This window comes from Equus przewalskii, chromosome 31 (genome assembly GCF_037783145.1).
Source record: "Equus przewalskii isolate Varuska chromosome 31, EquPr2, whole genome shotgun sequence".
In the NCBI taxonomy this organism is placed as follows: Eukaryota; Metazoa; Chordata; class Mammalia; order Perissodactyla; family Equidae; genus Equus; species Equus przewalskii.
In genome coordinates this window covers 13,381,569-13,407,421 of record NC_091861.1, presented here as the reverse complement: position 1 = coordinate 13,407,421, position 25,853 = coordinate 13,381,569, and the positions used below count along the sequence as shown (strand labels likewise).

The 25,853-nt window shown below is 34.1% G+C and overlaps 1 protein-coding gene across 2 annotated transcripts in view; it reads left to right on the top strand.

The window, feature by feature from the left end:
* LYPLAL1 (lysophospholipase like 1) overlaps positions 1–25,598 on the top strand; it is a 43,452-nt gene extending 17,854 nt beyond the window's left edge. For both annotated transcript variants that reach the window (XM_008509991.2, XM_070602537.1), the window contains exons 3-5: positions 12,525–12,694; positions 24,329–24,444; positions 25,254–25,598. In XM_008509991.2, coding sequence (XP_008508213.1) covers positions 12,525–12,694; positions 24,329–24,444; positions 25,254–25,493 — 526 coding nt within the window. In that variant the 3' untranslated portion in view covers positions 25,494–25,598. The remainder of the gene's footprint in view (positions 1–12,524; positions 12,695–24,328; positions 24,445–25,253) is intronic.
* The last annotated feature ends 255 nt before the right edge of the window (positions 25,599–25,853 follow it).

Genomic DNA, 25,853 nt, shown 5'->3' with positions numbered 1-25,853 from the left:
AAAGTCTGCTAGAGTGAGGGCTCCTCTATCAAGAGCATCATCAGGCATGGAAATAGGCAGCTTTGGTTAATCCTGAGGCAGTTAAGTGGAGTTCAGTTAAAAGGGATCATATTTAGTGTATTTTATTGTAATTAGCTGATTTTTTTCTACCTTGTGCTACACTGATTTCTAGAGCAGTTTATATCATATTCATTTCTATGTCCCTGAGTACTCAGCACAGAACCTGACACATAGAAGACTTTTACTGAATATTGAACAAATATCTTACAGAATTTGTTATAATTTCAAATACTGTGCAAAGAATAAATAACAGTGTTTATATATAATACTGGTAATTTTAACTCTGTAATGCTTTCTGCTTATGCAAGTTTTTAAAAAATGTATTTTGTTGTAGTAAATGATATAAGAAATGTAGTTCCTAAGGAGTTGGAGTTGTTTTTTTCTAAGACTTGACCAGTAATAGGATTAATCCAGAATGAGCAGGAGATCAATGAGTTGCAGAATGTAAAACATCATGGACCACTTTTAACTGATGAATCCCAAACTGGGCAGGCCTGTAGCGTCATGAAGCCTATAGCTTTCAACTTGGTTTTCAGACTTCGGAAGGCTGTTTGATAGTATTTTACTAGAATAATCTGGCCTTCATAGTATACTCTGTTGTTTCAAGATCTCTGACTGATGTTCCAAACAGTTTACTGCCTTTAGGCAAGGAGTTTGGGCATAGATTTACTGACCAAGCTTTTGTAGCGTAGTATGTCTTCATTTGGGTAGCACAAAGATGGCTGCCACTTTACGTCTGTTGTGACAGTGTTTCTTGTGCTGCCATTTGAGAGAATCCTGTGCCATCTACCTTATTTGCCATCTTTTAAATAGTATCAGGAGGCACGTGGTAGATAGATGCCTTCCTTAACTCTGAGTTTAATGTGGTTGATACTTGATGAAAGTTAATTTTAACAACCTTTTAAAAAGTAACAGCAAAGTTCCATGCTTTGACATTTTGCTGCACACTTTCTGACATTGTCCAAATTTCTAGTATTTATTCTCTCTCCTGTTTTTTTCTTTTGTTGCCTGTAGACCCTTAAGTTTTTCTCCTCTATAGTATTTCATTGACTTTCTATGTTATTCCTACCAGAGTATACTAAAATATCATCTGGCTTTTTAGATCTTTCCTGGTGCCATCTAATTGGTACACAGGATTAAATGGCCTGCTAATTAAACACAGTTTTGTCCTAGAATGTATTTAGTCTCCCATGATTGAAATGATGCTCACTGTTATGCAACTTTGCCCAAGCTAGATATTTGTGAAAATGAAATGTTTAAGCAGGTCTAGCTTTATTGGCTTTGATACAGAATGCCAAACATATTTCCACAGAGATTATGGCAATATACACCCTTACCAGCAATGTTTGACAGTTCCGTTTGTTTCTCATCCACATGAACAGTTTCTGTCATCATACTTTTTAATTTTAGCCAATCTAGTGTATATGTAGTGGTATCTCATTGGGCTTTTAATTTGTATTTCTCTAAATGATGTTGAGTACTGTTTCGTATGTTTATTGGGCATTTGGAAATCCTCAAAAGAAATGCCTTTTCAAATCATTTGCCCTTGTTTTTATTTGGTTGTCTGTCTTTTTCGTATTGAGTTGTTAGAGCTCTATATTTTTTTGGATTTATTTTGTTGTTGTTATTCTTAGATAGATAAATTCAAAGGCTTGTCCCTGTCTGTGGTTTGCATTTTCACTCTCTTAATGACTTTTAATAATCAGAAGTCCTGGTATGTTTCTTTAAAGTAAAATTTACAGTGAAATACAAAAATCTTAAGCATACAGTTTTGCAATTTATTTAAGCAATATGTATGCACCTGTTTAACTAACTTGAATTAAAATAGAGAACATTCCTCACCTCACGAAGTTTTCTTGTGCCTTCTTCCAGTCAATTCCTACTACACATAGGCTGCCATTGTTCTGATTTCTGCCACTATAGCATAGTTTTGCCTATTCTTGAATTTCAATTAAATGGGTTAATTTAATCTTTTGTGTCTGGCTTCTTTCACTCAACATACTGTTTTAAAGATTCATCTATATATGTTTATTGATAGTTCATTTTAAACATTCTGAGTAGGCATTATGTGCGACTATACCACAGTTTATTTATCCATTCTACTGTTGATGGGCATTTGGATTATTTCCAGTTTTCAGATATAATAAATAATACTGCTATAAATATTCTTTTACCAGTCTTTGTGTGAACATACTTTAATGGATTCTTATCTAGACTCTATTCTATTCCATTAGTTTATTTGTCTAACCTTAGGCCAGTGCACAACTTTTCTGATTACTAGCTTTGTAGGAAATTTTGAAATCAAGTGATGTAAATTCTTTTTAAAAATTATGCCATTATAGATTCTTTGCATTTACATGTAAATTTTATAATCTGCTTATCAACTTTACAAAACACCTGTTTGGATTTTGATTTGAATTGCATGGAATTTACAGTTCAATTCAGAGAAAGTGGATGTCTTCCAATCCATGCACGTGGTATGTCTCACCATTTAGATCTTTATTCATTTCTTTCAGCCGCAATTTGGAGTTTTCAGTATAAAGATCTTTTGACAAATTTATTCGAAAATATTTTATGCTTTCTCATGTTATCGTAAATGGAATTTTTAAAATTTTAATTTTCCAATTGTCTGCTGTGAGTACATAGAAATACATTTTACTTTTGTATCTTGTTCTTGCATCCTGCTGTCTTCCTAAATTCACTCATTTTTAGTAGTTATATAGTAGATTCCTTATGACTTTTGTGTAAACAGTCATATCATCTATGAATAAAGGCAGTGTTACTTTTTTCTTTCCAATCTTTATTCCTTTTATTTCATTGTCTTGCCTTGTTGCACATGTTTGAATTTCCATACAGTGTTGAATAGAATCAAGGACTTCTTTCCTGTGTAATCTTAGAGGGGAAGTGTTCAGTATTTCACCATCAAGTATGAAGTTGGTTACAGGTTTTTTCTATGTACCTTTTATTATATTGAGGAAATTTCCTTCTTTGCCTAATTAGCTGAGAGTTTTCTCTGTGAATTGGATAAATGCCTTTTCTGTATCCTTTGAGATAATCATGTTTTTTATCTTTCATTTTGTTAGCAAAATGTTAACCAACCTTTCATTCCTGGGATAAACCTCACTTGGTCATAATGTATTATTCTTTTTATATAGAGCTGAATTTGATTTGCTAGCGTTCAGTTAAGGAACTTTACGGCTATGTTCATGAAGGGTATTGATCTGTAGTTTTCTTTTCTTTAATGTGTTTGCAAAATTTTGTTGTCACTGTTATACCGATCTCTTAAAACGTGTTCGGAAATGTTCCCTTCTCTGTTTTCTGGATTTGTTATTTCTTCCTTCAGTGTTCGATAGAGTTCACTAGTGGAATTATCTGGACCTGATGTTTTCTTGTGTGAAGGTTTTGATAATGAATTCAACTTCTTTCATATAATGAGGATATTCAGATTTTCTGATTTTTCGTTTGTCAGTTTTGATCATTTGTGTTTCTCGTGGAAGTTGTGTCTTTCTCTAATTGGTTAAATTTATTGGCATAAAGTTCGTGATATTTTCTTTTATTGCCTTTAGGATTTGCGTTGATATCCTTATTTCATTTCATTATCATATTAATCGTTTGTATCTTTTTTCTTTTCTTCTTGGTTCATCTTTCCAAGGGTTAATTTTATTCATCTTCTCATAGAACCAACATTGGCTTTGTTATTTTGCTCTCTTATTTGTTTCCTTTTTTATTTATATTTGCTCTTATATTTATTATTTCCTTCCTCCTATACATTAAAGCTATAAATTTCTCACTAATCACTACTCTAGCTAATTCCCACTAAGTTTCTCTTTTGTATTTTTTGTATTATTTATATTGAAATATTTTCTAATCTCTCCTATAGTCCCATTATTATTTCTGTGTAATAAACCACTCCAAACGACAGTTTTATTATGGTCGTAAGTCTTTGGGTTAGGAATTCAGAAAGGGCTCAGTGGTTATGTCTTGATTCTGTTCTTTGATAACTGGGGCCTCTGCTGGGAAAACTTGAAGGCAGGCAATGACTTGTGACTCTATTGCTAGGGACTGAAATCATCTGAAAGTTCACTCATATCTGGCAGTTAATGCTAGATATTAGCTGGGATCTTCCTTTAGTCTTATTACTGTAACACCTACGTGAGTTCTCACCATGTGGTGTCTTGGGCTTCCTGACAGCATGGAGACTGAGTTCCAAGAGTAAGTGTCCTAAAGAGAATCAGAAGGAAGCTGTATTGCCTTTTAAGACCTAGTCTTAGCAGTTACATAATACTGTTTCCTCTCTAGTCGGAAGACTGCTCAGATTCAAGGAGAGAGAACATAGACCCCACTTCTCAATGGAAGTATCAGAGTCACGTTGTAAGACAAGTATGTGGGATGGAAAATATTGTTCTGGACAAATATGGAAAATCTAGTTCTGTGAGCTTCCTTAACCCATGGAATATTTAGAAATATGTTGTTAATTTCCAAATATTTGGGAATGTTTTAGATATGTTATTCTGTTGATTTCTAATTTCATTCCATTACTGTCAGAGAAAATATTCTGTGCAATTTCAGTCTTTTGATGCTCATTGGCACTTATATTATGGTCTTGCATATGATCTCTCTTGGTGACTGTTCTATCTGCATTTTTGTGTATAGAGTGCTATAAATATCAGTAGTTCAAAGTATTACTCAAATTTTATATTTGCTTAGTCATTCTTTTTCTAAATTTTCCTATTAGGTCCAGAAGAATGGTTATTAAAATTTCCAACTATAATTGTAGATTAGTCCATTTCTCTTTTTAGTTCTGCGTGTGTTTTTAAGCGATGTTATTAGCTGTGCACCTGTGGAGGATTATTGTCTTTCTCATTAATAGCTACTTTTGTCTTATAAAATGTTTACTTTTATCTCTAGTAATACCTTGAAGTGTACTTTGTTTAATAAGAATATTAGTATATATCAGCTTTCCTATGTTTACTGTTTATATAACATATCTTTTTCTATCCTTTTTCTTTCTTTTGATTAGTGTTGCCTAGTATGTCATTTTCCATCTTTTTACTTTTAACTTATCTATATCATTATATTTAAAGTGGTTTTCTTGTGGACAACATGTATTTGGGCTTTGTTTTTTCTTTAACCACTCTGATAGTCTCTGTCTTTTAAGTGATTTGTTTAGACCATTTGCATTTAATGTAACTATTGATATGTTTGAACTTCAGTCTACTGCTTTTTGTTCCTCTTTTTCCCTTTTCCATCTTCTTTTTGGATTATTTGAATTTTTTTAATACTTCATTTTCATTTATCTATTCTTTTTTTTCATATTGCTATTAAGGATTACAAGATATATATCAAAACTTCCAGCTATTTATTTACCACTTTACATGAAAATGTAGAAACCTTACAACCGTATTAGTTCCTTTATCCTGCTCCCTTTATGTTATACTCATCATATGTGTTTCATCTTACATTGAAAACTATCAAACAAGGTTATAAGTTTTGCTTTCAACAGTCATACATATTTTAAAGAAGTTAAGAGGGGAACAGTAGTTTATTATATTTACCCAGTTGTTGTCTATTACAGCATATTAGTATGTTTTGATTAAATTGTGAATTGCCATTTTGGCTATAAGGTATTCCTTTTCCTCAACCATATTTAATAGATGTTTTTAATCAGCTAAGTTAGGGGCATATTAAATAAAAGTCAGGAATTAGCTTACTGTGTTGATTTAAATGGAAAATATTGCTTCATTTTTTTCATTATGTTAATTTGGACTCTATTTAATTGAAGTGCTCAATAAAGATTTTTATTTCTATGACATACTTTAGTTGTATTTATAATTAGAGGTTTTCTTGGTTTGGGTTTACTATTAGAATTTCCACTTTAAAAATAATAATTTTTAACAAGCTATTAATAATTTATATGTTGATATAGTTTCTCTTGGTGTTTTCAAAATTCTAAATTTAATAAGATTTGCATAGTGCTTCTACTTTTTGATTCATTATTTTTCTACTTGAAGTGCATGTTTATATTTTTCATTAAACACGTATTCCAAAGCAGTGGTAGGCACTTTTAATTTAGGTGAGGTAAACAACGGATTCAGTTTACTCTATCACTTAGGATTCCTATCTGAAGAACAATATTAAGAGATCTCTCTCCTCATACCAGTAGGTCTGTACCATACATATACTTCACTGATAGGGAACCCTACTAAAATCAGCTATTTTGGAGAAATAGGTTTAAAGTTTTACTCCTTTGGTAAATATTTTAAATAGCACATGTAAATACCTATAAGTATGTCAAAACTTGTTTTCTTAGAAACATGTTCTTTTTTTTAAAAAGCAACAAAAGAAAAATTTGACCATAAGAATCACAATATGGATTTTGTAAGAATTAAAGTCAAAAGATATTCAGAGCAAAATAAAACAATTTTAGATATTCTCATATTTCTAGCTGACGCAAATTATTTCCAAGTGACACAAATGATTATTGACATTCATCATTCAATAATACTTGTTCTTGGCACTGGGGGTATTATTGTGCAAGAGATAAAGTCCCTTCTCTCCAGGAGCTCACATAGAAGTGGAAAATAAAAGAAAAATTAAATATATTCATTTCAAGCAGTGATAAATTCTGTTCAGACAGTTAAATAGGATTGTGGAATAGAGAGACTATGTGTGCGCATTGTAGGGTGGAGTGGAGGTATACTTTAAATTGTAGGGTCAAAGAAGGCTCCCCTGAGGAAGTGACGTTTGAGCTAAGACCCAAATGATCAAGGGGGAGCCCACCATGTGGAAATATGGCAAAGAGCGTTCCAGGTGGAGGTAATATCAAATGCAAAGCACTCCGTCCAATAATGTTCTCTTGGTTGAAGAAAAACAAGAGGGAAATGAGGCTGGAGCTAGTGAATGCTGGGGAAAGTGCTATGAAATGAGAACGAAGAGGAAGACTGGAGCCAGATGATGTTATCTTCAAGGTTATGAGTGACCTTTGGGTTTTATGACATCTAGAGAACACAGATCAAAACAGAACTTGGTATCAAGCTGAATGTCAACTCTTTTTTTTTTCTTTTTTAATCTTGGACATTTTATTCCTTCTTAATATTTTGCCAGTGTGTAATGGTTTGATTGATTGATTGAGGAGCCACACAGATAATCTTTGCCAAGCATATTTATTTATTGTGGTAATGCCTGAGCTGTTTTATACCAGCTAATAAAGTGATTATTTGAGGAAGAAGGTGAATGAGTATAACACATGTGCCAGTTTGTTTAGCCGTTTTGTAAAACAGTCTTACTTTTATGCTTTATTTAAAGGTTACTTTAACGTCTTAAGAGAGTTATGCCTTCTTATGTTTTCTTAACAAAAAAGTAAGTCATTCTTTGTCTCATTAAATTTTCCCAGTTATCTCCTTTGAACAGAATCTTAGTTTTCTCAGAGAATTGAGAGAACAAAGAGCTATTATATTAGTAAAACTTACATTGGGTTCCACCTCCATGGGGCATCTATCTCCGATTAAATAAGGCACTGTCAAAGGCAAAAAGTCATTTTTTTCTATTAATGGCTGAATTCCCAGAATGATTCATATTTTAGCCTATGATATCATCTTTATTTAAGTGTTTAGACAGACAAACAAACACTTAGAGAAATAGCAGAATAAAATGAAAAGGGAAGTAGAAATAATTCAGAAGAGTTAGAGTCTAATTCAAGCTTTAAAGTGAAGGCTGTATATTCACTTTTCATTCAGAAGATCACTGTGACTTTTTAGTGACAAATTGAATACAGTTTGGGATTTCATTTTGTTCAACAGTGACGGTAATACTAGGTGGAAAGCACCTGCTGTCATTTTTAGAGTACTTTGAGAATATTAATCTTGAGAAAGGAATTCTGGGAGGTGGAAGGCTTGAATGCCTTCTGTCTTCTCTCCTCTTCTGCTTCCAATTTATCTGCCTCTCCTGAGCCAAGCAGCTTCTGAAGTCAGAAGGCCTACAGGAATGCGGGAGAGCTGGTGCAGGATTTTATCCTCTTGATACCCTTTGAGAACCTGGAGAACGATGCAGCAGAAGCCCTAGATGAGAATCAGAATGAGGCAGATCCTAGGAAGAGCTCTGTCTGCAAAAATCTTCCCTCCTCTCAGGTTTATGTCATAAAATGTTAATTCCCAGACAATAATGCAATATTAGTTAAAATTCTACAAGGATTTTTAAGGAGAATTATTTGAAGTTATTTTATTATTTGGTTAATTTCTTAGATAAATAAAGATGAATGGATGCCTGAGAATAGGCAGGACAAGTCTGAAAAAGAGACTGGTGGTGATGATGGTGAGGAGAGGGGAATACATTGCTCAAGTGCAGGACATGCTCTAACACTCCTGTAATACAATCAATACGATCCTAACACGGGACAGAGAAATAGATCAGTAGAACAAAATAGAACCTTTCTCAGAGTTCTTCACCTAAATCACAGAACACAGAAATGATTTGAGTGAGTGTTTTTTTATTTTCCCAAGGATGGTGTAGAACTGATAGCATTCTAAATGCATTCGAGAGAAGTCCATTCATCATATGTAGTGTATGTTAGGGTTAGGGCTGTCTCTCTTACACAACCTAGGCTGAGAGACTAGATAATTCCGAACTATAAAGTTAAGTTTATGGCAAAGATGGAATTTCACCTTCGTGAGAGAAGGTTTTTTTCTTTTGGTAGTAGTACAGATACAATTGACTATCCGTATGGGAGAAAATGACTTTGAACACTTAGTTCACTTCATATGTGAAATAAATTCCAGAAATTTTCAAGATTTAAATGTAGAAATGAAATAAAAAATCTTTAAGAAATCTTGGATTCCATAGGTAAGAATGTATGAATTGGGAAGAGCTTCTTAAATCAGGAGACCCAGAAATTGTTTTTTTTTTTTTAAAGAAAAAGATTATATCAAATGTAAAATCTTTTATCTGACTTTAAAAAAAGATACCTTAGGTACACAATGCCAATATATAAAAACAGGTTTAAAAAATAAAGTACAAATGATAGATATTTGTGTCAATAATAGACAAAGTTCTATTCTAAAACTAATAGAAAAAATCAAAACCACAATTAAAAACAATAGCAAATGATATGAATAGGTAATTCCATTTCTGTGGAGTTCTAGAATAGACAACACTAGGCTATAGTGATAAAATCACTCAGTGGTTGCCTGGGAGTGAATAGGAATTGCTTGCAGAGGCGGGTGATGGAATTTTCCAAGGTAAAGGGAACATTTTATGCCATTGTAGAGATGGTGGTTACATTGTCAAAAATCTTTGAACTATATACTAAAATGTAGACTTTTATATATAAATGATACCTCAATAAAGTTGATTTTAAAACTATAGTTGATACCCTTAAGTGGTAATATTTTAAAGAATGCTACATCTATTGCTATTAGGGCTGTGGGCAAAAGGGTATTCTCTTACTTGTAGAAAGGTGAATTTTATAGCCTTTCTGGAAGCAACTTTGAAACATCTATTAAGATAAAAATTATACCTTTCAGTTCTGTTTCTTGGACTCTATTCCATGGGAATAAAAGGCCCACTATGTAAAAACCTGTATGCAAATATGTTTAAATGCAGCATTGTTCTTAGTGGTTAAAACCTGGGTACCAAACAAATGCCCATCAGTAGGGGAATGGCTGATTAAACTGTGGAATGTCCTTGTTGTAAGATACTATATAGCTGTTTAAAAGGATGAGTTAGAACTATATCAGGTGGAAGGATTTCCATGAGGTATTGTCAGAGGAAAAGAGCATGATGCATGTAGTAAAAGCAAATAGTGCTTTAAAAATTCTCCTGTAAAGATGCATGTTTCGATGTAAGTGCAAGAAAAACGTTCAAGGATGTATTACAGATCATAAACGTGATTTACCTAGTGTGAAGGGCAAGATGTGGGGGCCAGTGGGAGAGGAGAGGCGCAGTGGTGCAAAAAAATAAATAAGATTTTTATGAAAAAATCAAAACCACACACATATGTATATAATTTCCCATATTTTCAAAATATCATGTATCTTCATAAACTTGGAGAAAATGTTAGCTTTTTGTGTACTGTATTATAGGGATATTCAACATACACATTCAAATTTTAGAAATGTGTTGCAAAGTAATGTTTATGACACGGTTCTATTTTAGTAAATAAAAGAACCTCTGTAGGGGCCCGCCTGGTGGCACAGTGCCACATTCTGCTTCAGTGGCCTGGGGTTTGTCAGTTCGGATCCTGGGTTGGGGACCTACGCACCGCTTGTCAAACCATGCTGTGACAGGCATCCCACATATAAAGTAGAGGAAGATGGGCACAGATGTTAGCTCAGGGCCAGTCTTCTTCAGCAAAAAGAGGAAGATTGGGAGCAGATGTTAGCTCAGGGCTAATCTTCCTCAACAAAAAAAAAAAAGAAAGAAAAGAACCTCTGTAGATGAGTTCTTGGTTCCAGATTTCTTTCATTTTCTCTGAGAAACTGTTCGAATATAATCCTCTGGACTTCCAGGCTCCTAAAGTGGATGTCCATTTATTTTAGAGTGGTATGATCAATATAGAAAAATTATAGTGTAGTTCCCTGTTCCCTTCAGTACCAGCCAGTGGTCCCAAAGATTGGATGCTTCCTGAGGGCAGATCCGCGCAGACTGTGGGGTCCTTTCCATACAGTGGATGAGAGAATGAGAATTGATTATTTCTTGCTCTTTGAGTTTGCTGAGGCTCCACTTGGTTCTTCACTGGGGAAGATACAGGAAGCAGTGTCAGGTCTCAGCTGGTGTCTTTCTGCCCTCCATGTTTTTGTTCTAGCTGTACCATACATGCTTTTATTTCACTGACTTTGGAGGGTGAGAGTGTACTCTGAGATGGGGCAGCGTAGTGACTGTAGGAGGACTTCTGCATCTGTGGTCATCATTGGTTTAGATTTCTTTCAAGTTATGATAGGTACTTTTGGCACTGGTATTTTCTATGGCATTCTTGGATATAACATAAATCCTGTTTTCACCAGCAGTTAAGGAGAAGGTAAGGCTTGCCAAGTGAAAAGTTTCTTTTATGGAACTCTTGTATCCCTCATCTTTGGGGAACGTTTGTTTTCCAGGTTTATCTTATATATCCCCATGTACCTCTTTGTGTTTGCTTACAGGAATATCTAAGATTGGTTTTTGTCCCCTAAATTTACCTTTACTAACATCGGACTGGAACACGGGACCCCTTAACCCCACTGTAGTCCGTTAAAATAGAATATTTGGAATACTTTGAGACACACACACACAGTCTTTAACAGAGTATTCCAGAGTACAAATATACAATGAATAGGTTAAGATTCACTCATACTGTAAGCATCCCACCTCATACGTAAATGTAAAGCATCTTCTAAGATCAGTCTTGTTCAACAAGACATCTGGTTTAGAGCATCTTATCACATAAAACATAAATCCAACAAAGCACCCAATTTGAGACCCAAATGAAGCAAACAGCGTGGAATATATGTATGATAAGTGCTTCCAAGGTTATTTGTATCCCATTAAATTCTCTCTTTTCAAGCTTTCTAAGATTTTTTAAAAACTGGTTCCAACTGTTGATTTAAAAAACAAAGCAAAACTGGGGCCGGCCTAGTAGCTTAGCGGTTGGGCTCACGTGCTCCCTTTGGTGGCCCAGGGTCCACTGGTTCAGATCCGAGGCAAGGACCTACACACCACTTATCAAGCCATGCTGTGGCAGGCATCTCACATATAAAGTAGTGGAAGATGGGCACAGATGTTAGCTCAGGGCCAGTCTTCCTCAGTGAAAAGAGGAGGATTGGCAGCGGATGTTGACTGAGCGCTAATCTTCCTCAAAAAGAAAAAAAAGCAAAACCGAACACTCCCATTCTAAGGATGATCTATCTGGATGTGATCAAGAAAGCTGTTAGATTATTAACTCACCTTTCATACTTAAGTGCTGCCAATTTTCAAGGCCTTTTGATGAATCACTTTTTCCACTCTTGAGCTTAAATGAACAAACATTGTTCAGTTAGCTGTGAATACTAAAATATTGATTCTTACGTAAGAGGAAAAAAAAGATTAAAGTAAATCAAAACAGAAATAAAAAAATAGTAGACCTGATTAATGTCATTTACATTGAGAAGAAAAAATATATACACACATAATTTTATTTATAGATATAGATATCTATCTATCTATCTATCTATCTATCTATATATATATATATACAAAAAAATTTCCACATTTTTTTGGAGATTTTCTAGAGAATCTGTGAATCCTAAAAGATAGATAGGATAAGTAAAGGTGATCAGCTGGCATTAGTAATATTAATGGAATCAGTATAAGTATAGTCAAGTTAATGCAATATGTATGGGGAAGAAATTGAAATTATTCAAAAGACTAATGTTTTAGAAATTAAAACACCCATTTTAATATCATCCCCCTTTCCTTTCTTTGTTGTCTCTTTTTCTTCTTTATTTGGTTTCAAACAGGCCGTATACTCCTTTAGAAGGAAGCATCTCCAACGTGTGGTTTGACAGATATAAAATATCTAATGACTGCCCAGAACACCTTGAGTCGATCAATGGGATGTGTCAGGTGCTTACAGATTTGATTGATGATGAAGTAAAAAGTGGCATCAAGAAGAACAGGATATTAGTAGGTAAGTAAAATTTGATTTCAATTTTGTTCACTTTTGTCTAATTCCATACATTGAACTTTACTTGGAGTACTACTTAGAAATACTTGTATATCATTCGACGTGTTCCTAGTTTCAAATAAACTTACATATTAAAGGTTTCAAAGATATTAGAATTATAAACAACAGCTCATGAAACTTCATTTTCTTTTTAATAATAACATGGTTTGAGAATGCCACGTTTAATGTTCAGTTAAGAGATTATTCATTTCAGTTTTTAAGACATTTTATTTTAAGTAGCTTAAGTTTTATAGATATGTTTAAACTACTATTGCCGTGAGTAAGATAGAGTGCACAGTTAAAATATAACATCAAATTCATGAAGAGTAAACTCGTCAGAGTTAATATCACAGGAATAGGGTCTTTACAAACTTTTGTTAAACGTGTCTTTAGCATTCTCTGTGACCCAAGGAATATGATGTGCCTTCATAGAAGCTCTTTATTCTCCATAGTACCCTTTGCTTTTTCTGTAATCATCAAATACATAAACTATTAAAATCTCCGTTTCTATAATGCATACAAAAATTAGATTGGCTGTGTAGAATGTGGATGGTGCAAGACATATTTTAGTGAAGGAGTTTTATTTTCAAATATAACTAATTTATGATGAGTTGCAGTTAATGATGAAATCATAAAGCAAATTAAATATCTCTGTCATGTTCTAAATAACATTAAAATGCACATTGAAGTCCTGTATATACAGGATTTGGGTAAATTAATAAACTTCCTTTGTGTCTGTTGAAGCACTGGACTATTCATTGAATTCAGAGGCAACATGGTATAATGAATAGAATCCACTCTTTTCCACCTGCCTTCAACTTCCATTTTTGTTAGTTAAAAGCGGTGTGCTCTCCAGCCCAGTCATGGCACCTTTCTGGGCCTCTGATTCCTCATCTACGTTTAACTCTGTATTTCTACATTTCTATGAGTCTGTGTTTAACATCGAGTTTAACTCTAACAGAGGTAAATGTGAAACATCACAGGAGTACTTGGGAGAGCACGGGGAAGGGCGCCCAACTCAGTCTAGGGAATTAGAAAACAGGTACAAGATAGAGTTCAAAAGGTGCGAATGTACTACAGAGTCCGTCATTGTCATTTTGAAAATATTTTCTAAGTTCCTACTGTGTGCCAGGAAATATGTTAGCTGCTCAAAGAGACACACGGATAAATAAAACAGGATCTGTCTCACAATTGCTGACAACCTGGAAGAGCCCGTGAGGTACGTATGATGAGAACTGTAGTGCCAACAAGCCTGTGAAGAGTGCCCTAAAGCGATGTAACTGATAGCTCTTCAAAGAGAATGATCATGTATATTTATTATGATTTTCCGGGACCCATCACAGTTTCTGGCACAGAGCAGATGCTTAGGAAATTTATAATGAATAGCATGACCTGATCAGCGGATTGATGATTTAAGTTATTAGTACCACAGGAATTGAGACAAAGAAGAGATGGTATATATTTGAGGCTATTAGAGAAGAGTTTAATAGGAAGGTAGCAGTGGCATTTGAGATTTTGAGATGTACAAATAAAATTTTAATTAGTGTAGTTTGAAGGTCAAGGCATAGAGAATGATATGAACAGTATATAGAAGTAGAAAAAGTAACGCTTGCTGTTTCTTTGTGGACATGAGATGGCTGTAGCAGAAAGTTTGTTGTCTGAATGGAAAGTGTCTTGTTGGCTGATAGCTGGGCTAAGAGACTGAAGAGCATAATGACAGAGTGACGAAAATGAGCTCAAATCTAAAGTCTAACCACTGCCTACCTAGCGGGTTCACCACTGAATTACCTGTGCTGAATTTCTGCTACTTCATCTGTAGAGTTGTACTGATAAGACAGGACCTATTTTCCTAGGAGACGATGTTTGTAAAATCCTTGGCTCATTCTAGGCTCTCAACAAATTCTGGTTCCTCTTTAATCCTTTATTCTATAGATAATTGGTGAGGGATGACAAAAGAAGGTCTTTGAGTCATATAGTTAATAAAACTGTGCTTTAGGAAAATTAATCTGGCAGAAGGGGTGAGTGAAGAGATGCAGTTGGGTGTGGGAAAACCAGTTACTGAATTTATCGTTATAAGGTAGTGAGATCCTGAAGAAATGTGATGACGGTGGATAAAAAAAAGATTAGGATGAGAAATTGCTTTACAATAGAATTACAAAATCTTCATACATAAAAAAAGTAGAAACTGTTCTAATGAGACTCTTTATGTACAGGTGTTAGAGAGTTTATCACATTGAATTGTAACTGCCATCTGCTCCTCCCCCTCCATCCCTACTTCTTGCCCTTCTCCAGATCCACCGTTACTTCCTCTTATTCATCTTTGAAAAGAAACGAGATTGGTGTGAGGTCAGACAGCTAATACAAATTTTGAATCCAGGTTTACTTCCTTTCAAAGCCCATAATTCTTCTATTTAACTGAACATTTTTAAGACTCTTAATGCATATTGTCAAATTCCTTTCATGAAAAAATTGTACCAGTTGATACCTCTACCACCTATATTAGAATGTCCATCTTTTACGCTCTCACTGAATAATATTGTCTTGAAAAATCTTTGCTAAAAATGAGTAAACAAAAAGTGGTAATTAATTTGCACTTAATTTATTTTCCTTTTAATTCTGTTTGTTATATCTTGACACAAAAAACGTTTTTTAGTTGTCTGTTATCTTTTCTTTTATGGTTTTTCTTCAAATAATGTCCTAGTTTGAGTCTTTCTCTAGAACTTGGATAAATTTTCAAATAGATTTTCTACTGATTTTTCTATAATTTGATTTTTTTTTTTATATTTAATTCTTTGATTCATCTGGAATTTATTTTGGTTTCTTTATACCATATCATGGAAGGCTTTAATTATTTTCTAAAGTGCCAAGAGAACCTTGTTAAAGGATAGTCTTATTTATAATGCAATCAGTAATATGGTCAATATTTTATCAAAGCTCCATTGAATTTATAACAACAGAATTTCTTTTGAGAAGGTTTATAGACTATTATATTATAAAATTCTTGAAATTTATTAAAGTCATATTAAAATATTGTATATAATATTTACATATAGGAAAATAAAAATTGAGAAAGAAAAAAATTATTTTTTTAGAATTTGTGAGATGAGCTAATTAACTTCTATAAATGTAGATTTCTGTAAATTAACTTCTGTAAAGCTAATTAACTTGTATAAATCTTAAGAAAGGAAAGAGACCACAAAAGTACAGATCCAAGGTCCTTATTATATGTATTGTTAGTTATTTAAGTAGTCAAGTGAACATAAATCTTCAATAATAGTTCTGTAAAGTTAAACGTGTGCCCCAAAATACACATGATTCTTGACCTCTTATACTATGACAAAAGGTTAGTTGTATTACCTCCTTTTTTGTATACTGGGTTCTTTACATAGGTTAGCTCTTGATGCATAGAGGAAATAGCATTCTAGTCCTACAGGGATTTTTTTGTTGTTATTTTTTTGTCTTATTGATCTACCTGAACCTGTCATTTATGTGAAAATGTGGCATGAAAAGCAGTATCATCGCTGTGTTAGAGTATTTGTACGTGCATCCTCTGAGTTATGAGGATCATAATTACAGATGCGCTGATGCAGCTGGCAGTGTTATCGCGTAGTTGAGAGCTTGGGCTCTGGACTCGCGCTGCAGGTTTCCAATCCTAGATTCACCACTTTGTAGGCATGGAGTCTCCTTAACCTCTGTGCTCGGATGATCACAGTGCCTGTCTTACAGAGTTGTGATATCGAATTAGTCAAGTCATGTGAAATACTTAGAAATGCGTCTGGCATGCACTGTTGAAAAAGCCGTCTTACTGTTGTTAAATACTCTTTATACCACCCACCCCGCCATCATTCCAGAGAGCAGAAAGGCCATACCGGACCAATGCCGCCCCTCGGGGACCCGTAGGTAGCTCAGTGTTTCTTCCCTGCCAGCTGTTTTTGTTTTTGTTAGTGGTGCACATACTTTGTTTCCCTCTTTCTTTGTCATTCTTCATAGATTATTAAACAGAAGCTACTGCTTAGTACTTTTCTACTGGTTTTTATGCTGTTGTACAGTGTCTGTGATAGTCCATTTAAGTTAAGGAAAATGTAAGTGCTATTCATAATGTTTTAATAAAGAAGAGATTCAGTGGGAACTCAAAGAAAAAGGCATTTGAGATTCAGAAAAATTTTTATTAAACACACACCATAGTGAAGTTAGGTTATTTTAAAAAAATTGTAAGAGGAAAAACTAGAAAATTGCAAGATTGAAAAAGGAAAAATGGAGACAGTAGGTATAAAAATTGTTATCCTTATTGATTTTAATACGTGATAACATTTCTGATTTAATATCACACAGTATGTGCTCATGGAACCCTTGTCTCTGAGATTATAATTAGCACCAGTGTAGCTTTCTCTATGTTTGACTGTGCTCTATATTTGAGTAGGTAGTAGGTTTTCTGTGGTTTTATTTTGATTTGTGATATTTTATTATATTAAACTTAGTTTTAAAAACTATTCTTTTTATAATGTATGATATCCAGCCTTTTCTGGCTAGTCTGCTTAGCCTCGTCAGCTCAAAAATGGGACTTCTCATGCTAAATTCAACCTCAAAATTGTTAATAAAAATTTTAACTCCTGGAGCGCCCTACAAAACTGTCAAAAATTTTGCAGCCTAATGAGGGAGCTACAGACAGAAAGTGTTCTAGTACAATGCAGCTATTATTGTAAAAGTATGCACAAGGCACAGTACATGCAGTGAAGAAAGAAGTCAACCTTTTGGGGAATTAGGAACTGCTTCTTGGAAGAGAGGACTCCAACTGGGTTTTGCAGAACAAGTGAGAATATGACTGGTGAACAAGTAGGGAAATACATTCGTGAAAGAAAGCAAGAGGCAGATGAGAATCTGTCAGGATACCCTGGTTTAGTACGCACTCCAACCCCTAGGATTATTGAACCATGTTCAGAATGACGCGAGCAAATGTGCCTTTTGGAAGGATGATGCTGACTATTCCATGGAGGGCTGGCCAGTCTGAAGGCCAGGAGAAGGGCAAGATGACAAAGGCAGTAGATCCAGGAGGACGACCGAGGACTGACACACTGTTTCAAGATCTGGGGAACGCAAGGATGAGTAAGATTGTGGTTGACTGCAGATGCGTCAGCTATGAAAACAAATTGTTTTCTAGTTTTCATCACTGGAAATACATTGCTTTCTTATTGGAACAAATAAATAAACTTTGAGTAGATAGGAAGAACTGGGCAAAAGATTCACTACGTGTCTCAGTGTTAGATATCTAGGAGGTAGGTGTTCAGCGAAAGTGTGTTCTTGGAGACATTTGTGAATCCTCACTCTGTATTAAGAAAATCAGACATAAGAAAGTTTACTTATTTAATTTTATATATTTTACCACATGTAACTCTACAGAGAGTATGATAAAAGTTAGGGGAAACACAGTCAATAATTGTGACTTTTAAATTAATTCTGAATGTTGGCAGTATAGTTATTAATATAACCTGGGTTCAAACCCTGTGTTCTGATAAAATTAATAATATCAGATTATTCTGTCTTCTTCTGGTTTTATTGACATGTAGAGAATGTCCAGTGTGCAGAACATAAGCATATTTCATAGTACATTCTGCCTCTCTGTTAATGTCTATCTTGAAAGTCTTCATTTCCTTCTAGTGTGTTTCTGTATAATGTGAGAAATCAAAATGGAGAAAGGTGTATCATTTTTCCTGTGTGCACTGTTGTGCTTAAAAAGTATATATGGTAGTAATACTACTAAAATAGTTGGTATTTACATTACTCTCGACAGTTTTTAAAATGCCATTATACATCATAATGTTTTATGTTTAGCTGGTGTTTAAATTATACAGGTTGTTTTCATATACAGTATCTCTCTTGAGACTTGTAATAGGTAAAATAGGATATTTTTACATTTCAGATATGGAGAAACTAAAATTCAAGGAGATTACTGGCTAATGTAAAATAGAGTTGAGACTAGAACCCAGATCCATTGAGTTGGTCAAGAACTTTGTACCAGGGCGAGATTCCTTTTTTGGCCACTAGGTGGTGATAATTTGTTGTTAAGAGAAAATTGGTATATTTTAGGTTTAACTTTGATTTAGGATGTATAGAACCTGACAAATGATATGACCAGATTGTAAGAATTTTGATGATAAGAGCATACTATCAGAGTTTTTAAGCAAGGAGAAACAAGTGCTTCTGGAATTGTACCTGAGTAATTTATGTGGATGCTCTAAATACCCATGATGTGGGAAAGGATTTAGGGAATTATGGTCTATTAATGCAATTGAATATTATGTAACCACTAAATACTTTGTATACATATGGAAGGTACTTAGTAAGTATGTGTTGAATGAATAAAAAAATAATTATGGAGTTTCGTAATTCTGTAGAAAGAATTTCAAATCAGTTTTACATGAAAGAGAAAGTAAGGTATAAATTGTACGTATAGAGTATTTAACTGTTAAAATGAATTTTAAAAACCGTCAAAATTGTACGTGAGTAGTGAGATTTTGGATGACTCATTTTCTTTATTTCTGTCTGGTGGAAACACTTTGCACAGTGAGTATATATCAATACATTAATTTTATAATAAGATTTAAAATAAAAATAAAAGGATAGTTGGAATTACCAGGTGAAGCCCAGCACCAAAATTTCCAGGCTCCCTTTTCCTGACCTTATTCAAGTGTCTTTTGAAGCTCTTTCATGGAGCTAAAACTTGAGAATGATAGCATTCTGCTACTTTGTTTTAACGTATATATGTCTTAATTAAACGTTATGTTTCTTCAACAAAAATTACTAAAATTTAACAGGCCTGGGACTGCTATTCTAGCAGCTTTTCACAGAAGATGATAAATATTTTGTTTATCCTATGAATTTTGTAGGAGAGAAAATATGCAAATGAATATACCATAGATAATCAAATCTTTTGAGACTTTATCACAGTTCAATCTGAAGAATAATTCTAATATATAAATTAAATGGAAGAATTGTTGAAATTTGGCGGGAGGGTGCATTTTATTACATTTTAAAAATTCTAGTGCATTGGTGGTAAACTTGAATCATAAGTGTTTTTTCCTCTGTATTTTGTTTTCGGGTAGATTACCTTAGTTTTCCCAGTGTAGTTTTTATACATTGTTTCTGTTTTATTTTATTTAAAGAGTTCATAAAAGCTGGGTTTATTATTTTTTAACATGTTTTATTCAGCTTATTAATCTTAAATGTATGTTGAAATGTTAACTCTTGACATTTTAATACTTTGCCTGCAACTATAAATATACATTATAACCATTACCTACAATGAGTTTACTATTTGGTATTTACTTACTGAGCAGTATATTTTATATGGCATTTTAGACATTTAGATGGAAATTGAATTCAAATAACTAGTCCTTTGTTTTACATTTTCTTCTATTAGAAAAAAATACACAAAGTCTCTTTCATAGTAGTGTCTGATGCTAAAGGTGGTTGTATTGTCAAAGATGGCTGGTGAGAAATTGCAGGTCTCCTCACAAGGTGATAAATGGGTAAGGGACTGAGATTAAATCTTTAAATAATAAGATTTCAAAGAGTACATTTTTCTTTGTCAGTTATGAAAATTGAACATGAAATTAAATGTCTACAGGATGCATCTATGTTTGTTCATAATGACATTTTTTATGTGGGAAAATATTTTCTTTCTTAGGTTTTTGTTGTTGTTTCTGTTCTGGTCCCATCATGGGGGCTCTGAAACCATATAAAGTGATTTGGCTACTCTAGCCAATAAAAATGAAGTGATGGAGGGGGAAATTTTATGTGTAAAATTTTCTCAATAAGTATGCTTTTAAAATCATTTTTAAAATATGTTTTTGCTTACTAATCTATTTTTGTTCACATTTTATCTTGTGATGTGATTTTTAAAAAGTCTTTATAACATTAAAAGATCACTTTTAATGATCTTAGCCTCAACATTATCTTTTTCTGAAATATTAATTTTCTTTTCGCCCCATTTATGAATTTTGAAGCTTTTTTTCAGTCATTGGTACAGTTTAGATTATCTAGAACTTCGTTGTCCAGTATGATAGTCCCTAGCTACATGTGACTATTTAAATTTAAACTAGTTAAAATTAAATAAAATTAAACATTTGGTTTTTCAGTCACACTAGTTACGTTTAATATGTCCCATAGGTACATTTGGCAAAAATATAATTTAAGCCCTTCAATTTTTCCATAAAATAAAAACTTTGTTCCTGCAGCCTAGATTTCTTTTAAATCATATTTTCACTTTCTGTTCTTACCATTTATACGCAATTTTGAATTGTCTGCCTTGCAGCTACTGATATTTTTCTAAGGATGTGATTCTCATACATTTGATTTATGGGTATAGGAGCTTTTAAGATTTCGACATATGCTCTGAGATTGTGTTAGTGGCTCTGGGGCTGAGTCTAGGAATCTTTATTTTTAAGGAGCCAGAGTTAGGAATCCTTGACCTGGGAAACACTAACCATTCCCTCCTACATTTTCTAAACTTTTGTATCATGTCAGATCACCAAAAAGCTACATGATGACATAAATTTGTCTCCTTGCAGAAACAACCTCATAGAACTACAACTGACATCCGTTCACTTATTCAATAAATATTTATTAAGCACCTACCATGTGCCAGGCACTGTTCTGAGCGTAGGCAGGGTACCTCATGAATACAACAGATAAAAACCCCTGCTGTCTTGAACCTGATAGTCTAGTGAATGTGAAGCCTCCGTGACCCAGAAAAGAGTCAGTAGCAGAAGTGGCTGTATGTAAAATGTCTGATTTTGAGTTTTATGTGTAATAAGGATCTACTTGATAAATTCCACCCAGGAACTCAATGCTAGGAAAAGTTTCTAGTCCCATTTGGTATGATTCCTTCTGTGAAAGGATACTGCCTTGCTACGGAGAAGCAATCCAATGTCCAGTTGCACCCTAATTACTGCTGCCCCCATATTATAGACTGTGCCTCTCTTTCTCTTTCTCCCAACCCCATCTCTCCCTCCCTCGCATTTTCCCCTCATTTTAGAGATGTAGTTTTATTGTTAACGATGTATTTTATTATAAGCAAGCTTGAATTCATTTTGTAAGTAAGTGGGGAAAAGAGGGGAGATAGGAAGTGGTGAAGGAAGTAAGCATTTGCTAAGGTGGACTCTATGAACTTTAAGGAAAGCTAAGATCGTATTCTGAGAGAGATGGAGTCTTACTCCTAAACTGAAAGTAGACTTCTGTATTTACAATAACTCTGTAAACTTTGAACGTCCTTCCTGGTTTGACTTTTACGAGTGATTATTAAGCATTTTTATAATAGACTTAAAAATTTGGTGGAAACCTTAGAGATCATCTGGTCCAGCTATCTAGTTTTACTGGAAATGGAATCATGGATTTTAAATAGTTTACCCAAAGATATTCAGCTAGCATGTGACTGGCAGGATTAGAACTCAGTTTCCCTTATTTTCAGCCTGGTCCTCTTTCCACTAGACTTTAAATTAGAAAACGTTTTGTGTGTCTTTAAATAGGACAAATCTAAGAGACGTTTGTAAATGTTTTATTACTTTCATCCTATAATATATGGTTTCTAAAAATTCAATTAAACAAACTTCTATCAAGTTGTCACTGTGTGCCAGGGACTGTGCTCACCCGTGGGCATGTGAAATGGTGAAGCCAGCTCATCAGCCTGTGTGTACCAAGTGGGTGGAGCCATTGCTTGGCTCATCATAAGCTCTCAGTCAAAATGTGATGATTGAAGAAAGAACTGTTCCTTACCCTTAAGGATTTCAAAATCTAGAGGACTAATTTATAGTCAATAAATTAAAACTTGATAAGAATTGTATTTCAAAATGTGTTTGCTTCATAACTCACATAATGTATTACATAGAGAAACTTGAGGAGCCAAGTCAAGTCTCTAATTAGAATTGTGGCAAAAGCTTAGAGTTCAACAAACTTAGAGTCCCAATAAGCTTAGAGTTCTGTCTGCATACTTACAATGAATGTTTACCAGAAATACAAATCTCCTCTATAGGAAGATCTTATATCCAAATGGGGCATGTCAAAAATTTATTAATGCACAAATTCACAGATCGTGTAACCCAGTAGCTTTTAACCGTTTTGGGGAATCTGATGCACGTGTGCAAATTTTGCATACACTTTTAAGATGTTTATGCTCTCCCTCTGCCGCCAAGCTCATTCATGAACCTCTAATTAGATGTATCTGCATCTGGGGATGGGGTGGAGGTTATTTTGAAACAGCCCTTTGAGTGGTTCTCATTTATGGTGAGCTCCTGCTACTGAGGAGACCCTGTTATTTCTTTCTGGTATGTTGAAAACCACAGATGTAATATTTATCATACACTGTAATTATTTACATATTATGCCCTTTGTAAAACTCAAAAACTTCCCAAGGCTAGTCCTCTTGACTCATACATTTGTATGTACGTTAAACTCCGTTGCAAGCAATCTGGGTTCCAAAAGTCCTAGCTCTATAGCTAAAATTAGGGATGCAGCCTTAAGCAGGTCACCTAATCTCCTTGGGCCTCAGTTCCCTTCATCTATGAAAGGAGATTGTGATAAATTCAAATTTATGTTCTCTAAGGGTTCAGCTGTACCCTTTGTTAAGTGTAATAAAGCAGGAGGCTGGAAATTAGGAGATCTGAATTCTACGGCAAAGTAGATTTTTGTATTTTTACAAGTGTGTGGTATGTGATTTACTTTCTATATTTACTTCTTTTGAAATATAAATGAGAAGTCTTTTACTCCTCACTCAAGCTGGAGAATATCAGACCACGTCTCATTATGTACCTGTCTCCATATTCTGAAATCTGTTTCCGCCATGAACAGAAGGGTCCATGTATTTTAGTATATGTGCTGTCAAAGGGAGCACGGGGTCCATGTATTTTAATGTGCTTATCTCCAGTGACTAGCACAGTGTTTAACTCATAAAGATAAAAGTTTTTCAAATGAGCAAATTATTTTTTTAAACTGTTTTTAAAAAGTTCATATGGGTACTTCTGTTTTAATTATATCATCATAAGTCAGTTTCCAACATAATACTGTAATCCAAATTTGTTTTAACTAGGTCACCAAATTTTTGATCATCCTTCCTAATTTAGGGATCGCTAAGCATCTATTATATGGCAGACACTAGAATATAACTCCTCATGGAGCTCATAGCTTGGCAAGTAAGAAAACAGATCCATATTATTAATTCTAGTTGCTATGTGAGGACTCCTGAAAGTATAAAGAACATATAAGTAGATGTTAGAAGTTTAAATAAATAACACGTACTATGACTCATATTATAGATTATGATAAATATTTTAACTCAATGAACATGACTTCTTTGTTCAATTCCAGCTCAGTTTATAACAATCTCTTTATCGCTGATGACATAGATGGAGCAGTGTTGTCTACTCAAAGCAGATCTTTATCCATGAGATCTAAAGTAGACTGCATTTCTTTTTAGCGCTATATCTTTTTAAGGGTCTCCAAATATTTTTAAAATATTTATGGAAGACCGGCATAGATATATCTTGTTCTAAATTTTTGTTGTGTATTTTCTCCTTTTTCTGACAAGTGAATTTTTGCTTCTTTTAGGAGGATTTTCTATGGGAGGGTGCATGGCAATGCATTTAGCATATAGAAATCATCAAGATGTGGCAGGAGTATTTGCTCTTTCTAGTTTTCTGAATAAAACATCTGCTGTTTACCAGGTAAGTTCCAGATTTTCAAAACAAAAAAGAATGAAATATTCGCACATTAAAACTAAACCAAAATTGGTAATTAGGCAATAATACTTGCACAGAGAATTCTGGAAATTCATGCCCAAATTAGTCACATTGATTAATTCCAGCTGGTCATTAATGTTCAGGAAATACCCTGTGCAAAGAATATTGTTAAAAAAACGTGTCAAAGGGAAAAGGATAAAAAACAATAAGGGTATGATATGTATGCATCCTTTATCCATATTAAAAATATAGATGATTTTAGCTAGGTTTACTTATTACATCATGAACATAATCAAAAGAAAGAGTCAATTACATTGCTGATCCGTGCTTCACAGCAGTATCCTAATTTGTCAATATGATGCATTATAGTGTTGCTGCTTTATCACCAGAGGTAGAAACAGCAGATACAGAAATGAGAACTAGAATGTAATTTTTCCCTCGATTGAACCTTAGGTCTGTGTTCATCCCTCTTTCCACTCTATGTGAAGAGGTTTGCCGTCCCAAGTCACACAGTCTCTTCAGGAAATGCTTTGACCATTTTTGAGACTGTCCTCTATGGAGTAAATGCATGTCATGTACACCCACAGCTCAAGTGGTGCCAGCGACCAGCTAAGGCCCCAGGCCTGGCCTGCCTACCACTGTGTACCTCAGACAGCACTACCACTGTCTCTTTTTTCCCTGTAAATATTGAAGCTTTGGTGAAATTGGAATTTTATCCGCCCTCCCTGATTTCCAAGAATGATGTTCTTCAGTGAGTTTCTTAAACTTTTCCATTTTTATGTCCTCTTCCCTAGGCTCTTCAGAAAAGCGATGGTGTACTCCCTGAATTATTTCAGTGCCATGGTACTGCAGATGAGTTAGTTCTGCATTGTTGGGGTGAAGAGACAAACACAATGTTAAAATCTCTAGGAGTGAGCACGCAGTTTCACAGCTTCCCCGGTCTTTGCCATGAGCTAAGCAAAGCTGAGCTAGAGAAATTGAAATCATGGGTTCTTACAAAACTGCCAGGAGAAATGGAAAGACAAAATGAATGAATCAAGATTGATCTGTTAATATACATGCAGTGTCTTTGTGAGAAGCGATTTTTGCTGCCAAGTTATAATTTGATAAATGATCATTAAAATACTAAGAAATATCAAGTTTCCTGACTTATTTATTAGTTATTAAAATAGCACCATAGAGAGTAGTATAATCTTATTAATGGTAAATGTTATACAATCATCTGTGTGTTAATTTTCCAGATACATTTTTATAAAGCTTTGGAGAACTTTTAAGTAATTAAATATTTAAATGTGAAAAAGTAGTTTAAGCTAGTTTAAATAAGGGCAATGAGAAAACATGAAAAGACTTAACATGGTATTATTTCATCTTGCCTACCCCTTTCTCTAAATTGC